Source organism: Caloenas nicobarica, chromosome 11, assembly GCF_036013445.1.
Source record: "Caloenas nicobarica isolate bCalNic1 chromosome 11, bCalNic1.hap1, whole genome shotgun sequence".
NCBI classification, from domain to species: domain Eukaryota; kingdom Metazoa; phylum Chordata; class Aves; order Columbiformes; family Columbidae; genus Caloenas; species Caloenas nicobarica.
Genome location: NC_088255.1, coordinates 10,476,355 through 10,490,185, shown reverse-complemented (window position 1 = coordinate 10,490,185; position 13,831 = coordinate 10,476,355). Strand labels below are relative to the sequence as shown.

The window sequence follows — 13,831 nt, the reverse complement described above, 5'->3', positions numbered from 1 at the left end:
TATCATTTATACTGGATATACTCCAAGAATTCTCTCTTCAGTTTAGTTATTATCTTTCCCTACAGTGTGGAATATTCAATTAAACCTTCTCTCAAATTGGGCATAACTTTCAATGAAAATTAAAGCAGATCTATTTAGGTAACGATATTCATCACTGGGTTTAATGTTCAGAGAGAACAGGAATGGTTTCACCTGTTCGTGTGAATTAACCTCAGATGACATTCTTCATGTTTCAATTCCTCAAAAGCGCAGAAGGATAACGAGCATTTAGCATCCTACTGGATGTGCTGGCTCTGAAGTTTGGGGTACTGGGAGGACACAGAAAATATGATCATTTCAAATGTATTTAAATTAATCTGGCATTTTTTAATAGATTTTGTGATTCTCTAGAAAAAAAAAAATATCAGCAGAAGCTAGGATAGCAGAGTGTTCTTCTAAATTATATATCATATTCTGTCCAGCATATGGGCATACACCTCGTACTGTGTTTAAAAATATTTCTTTTATCAGGAAATCTAGTGAAATTTCCTATATCCTGCATCTTAGTGAAAGAAATACACTCTGGGCAGACCCAGAGCTGTAGTACATTTGTTTCATCGGACGGGGGGGCGGGGGGAAAAGTGCTTTTTGGTAACCAATCTTGTTTGCAACTTGTCTTGAGCTGAGGGCAGCTCAGTGTTCATTCTGGGTTAACTCATTTTGGACTCGAGCAAAAGAAACGTAACTCTGAAAAATAAAATCTGTCACTGGGAAAGTGTCTCAATAGTTAGCTTATCCAGGAAGGTTACTTATTGCATTTTCCCAAGACAGTAACAAATGTGTAAGGAGTAGCACTGGTTTACAAGGTACCTGCTGAAAATCATAAAGATCAAAGTGAGCTAAAATAACTGAGCAGCTTTCATGTGTGTATATACATAGATGCACTGCTTCGTTGTTTTTTTTGACTAAATGACCAAAAGAGAGCCTAATGAACGCAATCTGATAAAGAGGGCAAGGGAAAAAGCCTGATAAGCTCAGGGAAGAGCATCCTTCTGACGTCAGTGGGCTTCTGTGGATCAAGTGGCTGATAGTGTTCATCAGTGACAAACTAAAAATGTGCTGTTGTCACTTCATGATTGCAAGCCCCTGAACATTATTGCAATAGAAATTAATTTACTGCTTTTATTAAAAAAGTGTAAAATTCACATTTTGAATTTATCTGGATAGCAAAACTTTGCTCCCGCAAAACCAGACACTGTAATAGAGCAGATGCATTTGCCTGTGCTGACACTAAAAATCTGAGATCTGTTTCTGCCCTGTAACACTGTTAGTCAAAAATGGACTATGTATGGTACAGGTACTTGTAGTTTTCTTCCTGTAAGAATCTAGACAGCAGTTTGGTTTATTTATTAGTGAATATTTAGTGTTCTTTGAACCAAATCTTCCTCTTTTGTAAGGTGCTGTGGCTCAACTCTTGTCACATGCTGCGTTAGGATCTGGGCTGCAGTGATTTCAATCACGCATTAGACTGTAGCAAAAGGACTCTACAGACTGAAGATTAAATAGTTTGGACTTGCTTATCTTGGTTATACACAGACAGCAATAAGAGAAAGAAGAAAGGCACTCAGAATCATTTTATCTACCCAGTGTTGCAAGGTTTCTCCTCCTCTTCTGTTCCACTGATATGGTGGCAGCTGCTTTCAGAGTTTCTCCCTGCCTGACCCAACGCTGTTCCCTCGAAAGCCAAGAAGCAGTCGCACCAGAGTTTTTCTTCTTGCTGGCTAAAGGAAGGGCAAGCGTTTTTTTTGCTATGTAAAAGTCGAATGTTAAACAGTGGCAGCAGCAGATGTATTTGGGGAGCGGTTTCATTTGGTGATCTTTCATGGGCTTCTATTTTAGCTTAAGCAAGTTAGATTATTTAGTCTTTTCACCTATTTTTGACTATTTCTACCTTTCTAGTTCTCTATCTTCCATGTCTGATGTATTTTTTCTAAATTATACTTTGCTTACTAATGATATAGGTGGATTATAACGTTTTACAAATGTAGCTCCCTGTCAAACTCCCTGTGGTGTTGTATGGACCAATTTTGTTGTACTTGGAAGACCAGTGTCTCACCCCAAGATGCTGCACTGTGGCAATCTGGGCCCTGATCCTGTGGCCAAGTAATGTCCTGGAGATATGGGGATGTGCTTTATGTTGAGCGTTTGGATCCTTTCATTTGCTTGTGTACCTGTAGATGAGCTGCTTTTTAATGCAAGGTGTGTTTTCTTGTGGTGGGAGGAGGACCGAGGATCTGACCTTTAGCTTGATGTGATACAATATAAATTGACACAGTATAATTGCAAATGACAGCTTAGCGTGACTTGAGTCCTTTGTGGGCTGTGAGGCAGATAACACAGCTGATGCAACGCGTACCTGAGTCAGCACAGTTCGCTAACTGGATTAGCTGAGATGCTCTGGTTTGTGCCTGTCCCGGCACAATCAAGCTCCTTGCTTATGGGACTTGAAGCAACTCTTATATAGAACCTGAACACCAGGCCAGCTTTTGTATTTTACAATTAGAAAACTGGATAAATTAGAATGTGTTTTAATTCTCTTGTTTTCAAGCTATTAATATAGTGCTTAGAGCTATAATCTTTATGGGCCAGATTGTAATATTCTTTCTTACAGAGAATGAGACTGTTTAAGGAGTGAAGCAGCCCTGGGTCTCAGAAACAAGTCAGGATATCATAATCTAGCCCTGTTTGCTTAATGGTTATTATTATCTTTTTCTGCCAGCAACCGTAAGCTGCACACAGGTATAATTTAAAGCTAGAGATATGTGAAATGTGTTTTGAATAATAGATGAGTCTCTGTCAGATATCATTAACATATAATTAAAAGTAAAGATAAATACAACCGATATGACTGTATGCTTAGTGTATTCTTTTTTGTGGTGGTGCCTGAGGGAGGAGACACGGGGGAGAGGTTGCTCCATTATAATCTTCCTGGCAAATTCTGTCTGAAATCCTTCTGTGGAGATGACAGAATTTTCTCCCTGGAGTAAAGAGCTATTGTTCTGTCCCAAATAAATTCAGCTGATTTCCCAGTATCAGGGGATATGAAGGCTATTCACATTCATTCTCACCCTCCTCCCATCAAGAAGATGCATCATCTTCTGTTCATTCCTTTTTCTTCCTAATTTTTTTGTACAGCCCATCAGCTTTATATTTGCTTGTCCTCTGACCGCCTCTACCCACAAATTTCCTGTGTGTCCGTCAAGATGGACTTCTGGCAGCAGACTAGACTGGCTGCCTGGCTAAAGTGATGTCCGTGCTTGCATCCCTGTCCCTGCCCTCGGCAGCAGCACCGTGATGGCCCATGGAATTGCCCTTTGCCCGTTGGTGCTCTGCAAGGATAGGAGCCTGCTGTGAAGATGATGGGGCAGAACACAATCAGAAAATGTTCAAGCAAGGCTCCTACCCTGCAGCTAAAAGACAGAAACTCCTTACTCGCTGTAGCTGTATTTAATAATGACTTTTTTAATACGCAGAGAAAATATTTTAGTCACTAAGCATTCTGTTTTGAAGTGAGCTGTACTATCACAATAGGATCATGCCTGTTCCCCTTCATTTGAGCTTTGGGTAAAGTTTCAATCTGTGCTGTATTTAGTGCACAAATGTTTTTCTGAATGTTGATTCCACTTGAGGCTCAGTGACTTTTGGAAAAAAAATCCAACTGTTCTAAAAAAAAAAAAAGTTTCATTATCACATCTTTTCTAGGGTGAATGGTGCATGACCTCTTGCTGCTAAGGTACTATTTTATATTTTAAAACTGGTTATGTGGAGGTTCCATCAAGTATCTGTCACATTTTTCCTCTGTTTAACACAGATGACAACACACTGCATGGGCCAGTTTTTCTTCAGGAGCCCAACAGCGTGATCTTTCCCTTGGATTCTGAGGAAAAGAAAGTGAAGCTGAGCTGTGAAGTGAAAGGAAATCCCAGACCAACCATTGGGTTTGTGGAATGTTTAACTGTTCTTTCGCACGATCTCCACACTACAGCAGTTTCCCCTAAGAGCTCTTCTGCTGGCATCACCCAGTGTAATTCAGTGATGCCCCTGGAGTCCACCACAATGCTGATAATTTTAAAAAAAAAAACAAAAGGGGCATCAGGAAATCTCTCCATATTGCAACACAATTGCAATATTTGGACAAGAGATCAAAAAGGTTACAAAGAGATTATAAATAGTCTTTGCTCCCAGACTAACCATCCTTTTCCACATAGGTGGACAAGGGTCATATTTGTTTTCAGCTTTAGCAACTGCTCTGAGATCCTTAGAGAAAAAGGTGCCATACTGCCACAGTGATGCTGCTCCTGTAAATCATTTTGGTTGTAGGGGTTTTTTTTTCCCTTTGGTGCCTTTCTCATTTTGTTCACTGTAGTAAATGACACTTTGAAACCAATTAGAGTCATCAGACCTCAGCCATCATACTGTCTTCTGACATGACTATTTAATGCAAGAAACTGTTGATTCACTGGTGCAAACATATTCAAATTGTTTCTTGGTTGGCTGTGTGGCTGTGGCTCCCTCACATGTTCCAGCCAGGGCTGGGGGGGATGAGGATTATTGTAACTGGGGCAATATGGTGCTGGAATTTCTGAGTGGCCCAGCTTGCGGCAACATCTTCTGTGAGTGAATTTTCTTAAATTTAAAAACAAACAGCCAGCAAGTCAAGAGAGAAAAAAAAAAAACCTTGGTGGACTTGAGTGGTTTAAAGATTCTGTTTCTGGGACCTCCCCTTGCAAAATTATTAACTCCAAAGGGCAGCACCACTTGTAACTACAGAAGCATTAATCATATCAGAGACTGAAATATATGTCAAGGATATTGCTCTTTTAGTTAAATACTGAAATATTTCAATACTGTGCAGGAAATCTTCATTTTCATGCTTTTTTTTAGTAAGTAGTCAAAGATGTTTTAAATCTTTATTTACTACATGTTGTATTTTCAAATACTCAGGAGTATTTATTAATAACAGCAGAATTTAACTTTGGCATTTTGTGCTACAGGTGGAAGTTAAATGGAACCAGTATTGACATCAGTATGGATTACCGCTACAGCATGGTAGAAGGCAACCTGTTGATCAATAATCCAAATAAAACCCAAGATACTGGAACATACCAGTGTGTAGCAACAAACCCATTTGGAACGATTGTCAGCAGAGAAGCGAAGCTTCAGTTTGCTTGTAAGTAAGAATTGCATCGCAACCCACATTCCTGCAGCATGCTGGAAAAACTGCCTGCCTTCCATACCTGTTCCAATGCAGTACACAGTATTCTCTGAGCTGTTCATGGAGTAGGGAAAACACCTGGATTTGGAGGGGAAATGTGAAAGAGGAATAGATGTCTTGTTTTGTGATTGTTAGTCTAAAATTTAATGTAGTATGAAGGGTAAAATGTCTTTATTTCTTTAGAAAGAGACCACCTAGGATAGTGTCTGGCAAATGGGACCTCACCACTGATTTTTCATTTCCTGGAGAATTAAAGCTTAAAAATATTTGAAGGAGTAGGCTCTCTATAAGGAATAAATTCACAGTGACAATTTTCACTAGTCCTACATTTCAGTACTCTAGGTGAGAGTGCTTTCAGGTATGGGTGGTATATTGTAACTGTGTAAAAGGGAAAACAGGCTCGTTCATATTTATTTTGGGTTTAAATTTAGAGTTGTAGCTAGTTATCTAAAGCTATGGAAAACAAGAGACAGATCGTGATGTGAATCAGCATTATATGAACTTAGAACATTTTGGGGGTACAGGATAGAGCCCATAAGAATGGGCAAATGATAACACAGCACCACGAGTCATCATTTTTCTCATGTAGTTGCAAAGGTGAAGGCAGAGAATAGATAAACAGACTTATTCATCCGTCACCTGTGTGATTTCTCTGTGCCGTTGCCTGGGGAGTGGTGTACATAGCAACTCAGTAATCACAGCAGGACCTGCTATGAAATACCCTCGCATGTGCCTGCAGGAGTTCAGGCCAGTCCGTTCCCAGACACGAAGCCATCAGTAACAGTGAGCTGGGCTTTCAGTAGAGCTTAATGAAAGATGTGTTTCACCAACTGGTAAGGGAAGCTGATGTGCTCCAGCTACGAAAATAAAAAGATAAAAATGCCAATAAACACCAGGTTCACACAATATAGAGAGGTGATTTGTAATGTGAAATATTACTGTAAAGTCAAGTCCTCTGTCTCCCTGCATAGTTTCCAATTTATTATCCATTTGCTTATGACCTGCTTGTGGTTTTCTGCGACTGAAGCTGCATTTTCCCTCTGGATGGGTAATGAACAGCTTTCTCAAGACCAATCTCATCACTCCAGATTTCAGTATGTCAAGGTGATCGCTTCATAAAATATTGCACTGGGCTGTCTCTCCAGAGACCACATCTTTCACAGCGGGCTCTGTCTTACAAACCCTGGTCTGCTGGCTGTCAGTTGGGCTTGGGCAGCAGCATCCGGAGCAAAGCACTTCAACACCCCCTTGGCTGGGGTTGTACTGTTTGCCAAAGTCAAGTCTCTAAGGACAACCTGGGTACCAGGTTAGAGCTCTTTAGATGCTGGTCCCAGGCTTCAAAGAGATAAGGAGGGAGGATGCTGATGCTGGCAAGTGCAGTTGCCACTCACAACTTTCTTGCTCATTTAAATCATTATGCACTAAATAACTAGGAGCTTGCAAACACAGAGAATTCTGCATGAAAATTAAGAAACCATCAAGCTTTAACATTTATTTTATCTTTGCTTCAGATAGAGAATGTTTATTAAATTCTGATTAATTTTTCTGTCTTGATGAATGTTACATCTGGCAAAAATCTTCCTAGTTTTCTAGTTCGCCAAAGACAAAATCAATTTGACTGATTCTTAGTTAGGAAGATTGAATTCAAACGAAAGCTTGTTCTTTTCCAGTTAAAGTAATTATGGAGAACTTGAATAAATGTATTATTTGATTCCTAAAATTTATTTTAGGTTGCTAAAACAGCGTCATCAGATTAGAAACATTTGGATTAAATTTTAAAAAATAGCATTTATCAAGGTAGGCTCTGCATTTTCATGAAACAGTAAGTCATTTTGTCTTTTATAATCAAAGAGATTGCAACCAGAATTAGCGGAGTGATGCGAAACAGAGGAGTTTAATTACAAAACCTCTGCCTCTAAGAACCAAAACAATGGGCATCTGTATTAGCAATGTTTTTCAGCCTTAACATCCAAGACGTGTGGCTGCAGTAGCACTGCTTACTGTAACTACTTGCCTTTATGTGCTTTTATTCCAAATGTGATCATTTTTTAATGGCCTTCCATAGGTTCTGTGTACGATAACCTATAGCACTGTATGGCAGGACTCTGTTTAGCCACTAGAGAACTATCTTAAGCCTGTTTGCCCTCGGTTGCTCTCTCAGGACTTTTCCCTTGTATCAAGTCATTTTCCTTGAATTTACCCCTTTGTCTGGCACCTAGACTGCACGTGCAGTCTCTGCCTCAGCTCCAGTGCTTCAACTTGGTCTCTTATGCCTCGCAATGTGACATATGACACTCGGGACTGAACTGCTTAACCTCTTTGTAGCTTCCCCCTTTGTCTGAGCAATCCCTTATTTTCCATCCTGATCACGTGTTGTGATTTTTTCGTTTGCTTGGTTGGTTTTGGTTTACCTCATTTTTATTTCTGAGGCAAGTTTTTACTGGTTCTTTTGAGACTAATGTCTGGGGTTTTGAGCTTTTTTTCCCTTCCTCTTAAAGGTTAAATTCTGAATCTTAGGGCATCATTAATATATGTTCATCCATTCTTCAAGGGCTGCGTTTTCACTGAAGATTAAACTGTGATCTAGCTGTTCAACCTCCTGTGGAGGTCAGAGGGTCAGCAATTTAATCCTTGAAATATGCATTTAGGTTACAAACTCATTGCGATAAAAGTGCTGATATTTTCCCCCAATACTTGCTTTGTGATCTATCATTTACATTTCAAATTCATTCTCTCTCAAATTTGTTCTCTCTATTTTTTTTCCTCTCAATGGTAGTTGTCTCCGAAAGCAAACATGTATTTGGAAAGTAAGGAATCTGTTGTGCCACAGTAACAGAATATGGATTAATGACACACTAAACCCTGTGCTTATGGCAATACAGGCTCTCAGAAAATTAAAGAAGCTTTAAACTCAGAGTATGGATTCTAATAATAGCTTTTCCAAAATGATATATGAAAACAAAGCTGAACTATATTATATTATGTACTTTTTATTTTAGTGGATGAGACTTAGCTTTTGACAATTTTATTCACTGTTCTGTAGTTTCTGTTTGGAAATAACGTTGAAATCAATAAGGGGTTATACCTGGAGAGAAGCGCAGCTCTGATGTGGCAGTTTAGAGATGGACTCACCCATTCAGACATATGATTAAAGGTGTTTACTATGGTTCAGATTCTGCTTCCATTTCAGTTGAAGCTAAAACTTGTATTGATTTTTAGTGGCATCAGGGCTGGACCAAGCCCCTCAAAGTGCTGAATTTGCAACTGGCTCCTGCTGCTCAGCTCCTGTTCACTTTGGCTTGGCTGGAAGGTGCTGAGCAGCTCGTGCCTGTGGCAGGAGAGCGGCACAGCGCGGTGCGGAGCCGTACACCCTGGGCGAGATGTGCTTTTAATGAGCGTCCTTGCTGAATTATTTCGTCCAACTCTGAAATAATTCACAAAATGGAACATTAGTGCACACAGGTGCTGAAAGTTGTGCTTATACTCACATCCATAGACATAAAATCACAAAGTAGAGTCCTGGGAAAGGCTTCAAGAGAGTGTATGTCCCTGGTGCGAGGCAGCATTGATGCCCTTCCTAAAGGAGCTCATCAGCCTGTTCTGCACAATATTCGCAGACCCTTTTCAGGAGTGTGTGTTTGGAGGACTGTGTATTAAGATGCATTTTCACTTATTTTGGTGGCCTCTGCTAGTGTTAATCTTATTAGTTGGCAGCTACTGCTGATTGTCCAAACTGTGCCTTGTGTGGATAATGACCCAAGGGCTTTCAGATCTATTCCTTCTCCTCTGCCGTTGACTATCAAGAGTAGTAGATGTCCAAAGGATTGTGCTTTTGGGCAGCTGAGTCCTGATGGCTTCCCACCAGAAATGTCTTTGCAGAAGCCCCCAGGCTGTCACCACATATGGGTGACCATGGTGAGTACCAGCTTTCATGTGGCTTGGGGCTTATCTGCTGTCTTTGGGTTTGCTCTTGCTTTCCCAAAGGCTGATAATGAAGAAAAGGGCCAGCTGGCCAAACTGGTTCAAAATGAGCAATGCTGGTGGAAATGGTTCAGGAATAAAAAGACTAAGCAAGGTTTCCCCTTCTGTTTGGGTTCTTTGCTAGGTGGTGTCCAGATCCATTCTTTTACAATCCCATTGGTAAGATGGGATGAGTGAGACGGGACTGTCCCAGCAAAGAAAATGGCAATTATTATCTTACCATTCAACTGATTTACGAGCACCTGTAGAATATCAACTCTAATTAGAGATTAACTTTGAGATTTACTTTACCTTGCTGAGGCCACAGTTTGGTTTTTACCACCAAAGTGTCAAATCCAGCCATTTTTACGTGTCTCTGGGAGCAGTGCAAAGAGTCAGTCAGGGCACCCCTTTGCCCCCTGCCCTGGGGAGTTTCCAGACTGTGTCTGTTCCATCACCACTGCTAATGCATCCCCGGGATGGGGCCAACGCTCCACTCTGCTTTCCCGGCAGATGACCCTTGTCTTCTCCCGTGGAGCCATCCGGAATGCTGCTAGATCAAATATCATTTCCCTGCTGTGATAACTAGACTCAATTTGGCCCTAAACTCCTCAGTAGGATTTGCAGTTTAGCCTGAAAACGCACACAAAGGCAGTGCTACCTGCAATAATGCTGGTTTAAAAATAAACCCTCCAGTGAGCCAGTGTGTAGCCATACAGTAGTCATTGCCTTTCTCATCAGCACTGATGGTTGTCAGATGCTGTTGATTTTGAAATGAGTATTTGAGGAAAATCAAGTTCTAATGGATGCGGTTTTTCAGTCATACCATTGTTTTTGCCCCCCACCTTATAAAAACTAACTAAAAGTGCTGTCTGTGGAACAGGAGCTGTTAGAGAAATGGGATCGGCTTTTCAGGGGGTTTTAGCGTTTTGCACATTATCGTACCCAGACACTGGGATGATGGTTGATGTCCTTCCTCCCGCTCTGTGCAGAGGTGCTTTTCTGAAATTGGTGCCTTTCTGACCTGTAGCAATTTTCTATGAAAGTTTCCTTCAAATCTGTAATTTAACAAGTCCATGCTGATGCTGTAGGTATTTTCTGCAGTTAGCAAAAATGGTATTGAGATGTCCGGGGGCTGATGTACCAATTTTTAAAACAAAGGAGACCCCAGGGATGATGGGGCTGAAGGGAGGTGTTCCCAGAGGATGCTGGAGCAGCAGCAAACCACCGGCTGCTGCCCTGGGAGCCTGGGCTGTGGGCAGATGAAATGAAAGGTCTCCTTCTCTTCCTGCAAACAGCCCAGATCAAGTGAAGTGGCTGATTTTGTGTATGGAATTTAGCCTGAGCTGTTTTACTGTGTTTGAAGATTAAACCATGCCTAGAGGGCAGGGTTTGCAGGTGGGCTTCCCTCTGCTGCTACCTGGGGCAGCAGCCCCAGACTTATCTGACATACAGTTTCCATTGGATTGGTCATTTATAGAAACTGTAACTTTCTTCTTCGTTACCATGAACATACTCCTAACTGCAGGGAATCACATTATTGTTTCTGAATACTGTTTCCCTCCACACGTTATTAAAGGAATTTGTTTTATTGAAGTATTTCTGTGAAAATAATTGTTATACGTGAATTAGCAGCTAGGACTCAACACTGTGCAGTGCAAATGGTAGCAGAAAATACAGTAATAATGTGGTTGTAATGAGAATACTTCAGGGCTTTGACCTACCATCCCAAAATAACTTCTCTGTGATGGTAGAAAAAGAAAATTACTCCCAACATTTTACTGAAAAGGATCTTTTTCAATATTCCCATTGCTGGAATGATTCTTTTTATATCTTCTACCAAAGCAAATCCCATAATTTTTGCTATTAGTTGCTAAGAAACAAATTATAATTGCTGCTCAAATTCTTTACTGTTGTACCCTCTTATTGCCCTGAAGTGCATTCATTTTCTTTTTGGATATTAAATGATCAATGAAGTAATTCTTTCAAGAACAATTAATAATGAAAACGTTTTCAGAAAACCGCCAAAGTATCTGCTTTGCCTTGCCTCAACAAACAAGCGCAACAACAATTGCATTGATTGATCAATGAAGCGATGCGCTACCGCTCGGCTGAATGAGGCATTCGGCAAGCAAATTAAATCATTTCCGCAGCGATTACTAACGTCTGAGTGTTGAGAAAAGATGATGTGTTTTAAACCTTCTGGAAATTAAGGAGATGGAGGGTTTGGGTTGTTTTTTTTCAGAGTTGGACTGCAGCTGGGACGGCGGGTGTGTGCGGCTCTGCTCGTCCCTTGGCAGCCCATCAGTCGCCCATGCTCATCCTCTTCACAAGGTATATTTTTTCAAGGATTTTCTGCTTGCGAAGGGCAGAAACCCAGTTTGGCACACTTTCCTGGCTCCCTCCTTGTCCTGGTTCTCTGTGAGAGCACTTGTAAAGAGCCTCTGTGGGGTACATGGTGGGGGGAGTGTTCAGCATCCTGGGTGGGAGCTGCAGACCCACACCAAGATAGGGGCAAGTGTCCCTGCCTGCCACCGCCGCTGCAGGATGTACGTGCCTGTGCTCCAAGGCAGGTTCTCACTTCAATATTGAAATACCACACTCGCTGTTTCTTGCTCAGGTACCCCTTCTGCTTTTTCAGTTCCCAGATTTCCAATCTGCTGCCCTTCCCATAGGTTAGTTCACTTTTTCCTGGCATTTTCATCACCTCCCACACGTACAGTTATAATTCAGAGATTACACCACCAGCCAGCAGCTGGAGTTTGCTTACACCCAGGGCAATGAATCTGCCCCAAAAAACTTAATTTTCTTAATTTTTCTTACGCTGTCAGGAAGTGGTTTTCTTAACGTGGTCTACTTTCCCATACACACCCCAAAATCTCTTTTGCTGTCTCTTCCCCCCCCACCCCGCTTTGAAGCCTTTCAGAGCCTCTGCACATCCAGGTTTTCCTTGTGGTGCACAGAAGCAGCTCTGCGGCAGCAACAAATGACACCGTGCTGCAAAGGCTCTGCCTCTGGCTGACCATCCTATTTCAGTTTCCAGGGAGACTAAAAAAACTCACTGTAACATTTCCTATATACACTGGATGCATTTTTCTAAATTCTGGTTCCAATAGATAAATCTGTTTTGGTACAGATTTTCTGGTAAGAGATTTCCTTAACTTTTCACTCTTCCTAAACGAACAGTTGTCTTGTAGCTCCTGAAACTTTGCAAATAGAGCATTATTTTGGAGCTTGCATATGCACTTCTGTCTACTGCCAGAGGCCGTGTCTCCCCAGGCCTCCCCAGTCCCACCAAAACGGCTGGGATGTTCTGGCCATTCCCATTTTCCTCCATGAATTTATACAAACAAAGCTGTCAGGTCACAGCTCATAAAAGCAGAGCACAAGGTGTTTGTTTGTGGTGTCTCACGTTTCTGCAAAGTTATAATGTTAAAATTGTCTGGGCCGTCAGGTAAGATTTGGGGCTAGTTACAACAAATTTGGCTCAAGGGAGGCTCCTCCTGTATGCATGTAAACAGGGTTCTTGATTCCTCCTCTGGTGTCATTTACAGGAAAAATAGCATGTATATCAATAAAGGGCCTGATGGTCTTACCCAAAATCAGACACTCCTACTGTTTGAGCCCCCAGGACTGGGTTTGGTGTGGTGCAGGGATGTGTTCTTAACAAGAAAACCACCAAATTTATTTGAATTTTTCTAAATGCACGCTTCCCAGTGTTTCTCTCCTTTGCTGAAATGCTAACTCAGCTGTGTAAAGTGCAATTGTTGGTGTTAGAGAATGAGCTCCCGACCTCTGCACCTTTGCCACAGAGTCTCTGATGGGTGGAAAACTAGGCTAAGCCTCATCATGTAAGCTCTTCATTTTCTTTCTTTTTTTTTTTTTTTTATGAATAGGACCAACAGGGAGTATGTAGCAGAGGATAGATATATAACCTACTTTCATCTGTGATAGAAGGACCCTTAATTTAGAATAGAAAAACATAGGATTTTTACCTGCTTTTTTTTCCACCCAAGGCTTACAAATAAGATGAATACATCATTACTTAAAGCAGTGGCAGGGCATTTGTAGATAATCAGCGCACCTTCTCTCAAAGCTAGTAATCTTGTAAGCCTGTGGTGTTATTTAGGAAGTGTATTTTAGTTTATACCACGCAGAAATATTGCTGCTGAGGGCAGGGAGTGTTGCACAGGGAGGTGTTGGAGGGCTGGGAGCTGCGACCAGCACCTCTGGGCATCACACCGCACTGAACTTAAGATCACAGGTTAGTCACAGCTCTGCAGTTTCTTTTTGTGGTTTACAAATTTAGGGAACAGCAAGGCACAGACTTGACAGTTTTTTCCTATCTCTCCACATTTAGTAATTTTGCCCTGAATATGTAAAGTAACATATATTCAAAACAGCTATTTTTTAATATCAAGGGGCTGGATCTTGAAGAACTAAATGCAGATGTAGGTGTTTGTTTAAAGTGAACACTTAAATGGAGCAATTTGGTCCCAGTGTGCCACAGTTCAATGATCTAAGCTTTCCTTGAAAAAAGCTCTGCTGTCATGTGAAACTCTTTCTAGTCTTGAGAAAATTATCTTAGTGCTAAATCGCGTCACGGTGCTGTGGTGA

The 13,831-nt window shown here is 41.2% G+C and overlaps 1 protein-coding gene across 1 annotated transcript in view; it reads left to right on the top strand.

Moving 5' to 3' along the window:
• Positions 1-13,831, top strand: part of LOC135992861 (contactin-4) — a 161,764-nt gene that overhangs the window by 32,748 nt on the left and 115,185 nt on the right. The window contains exons 2-3 of the mRNA XM_065642267.1: positions 3,851-3,977; positions 5,034-5,209. Coding sequence (XP_065498339.1) covers positions 3,851-3,977; positions 5,034-5,209 — 303 coding nt within the window. The remainder of the gene's footprint in view (positions 1-3,850; positions 3,978-5,033; positions 5,210-13,831) is intronic.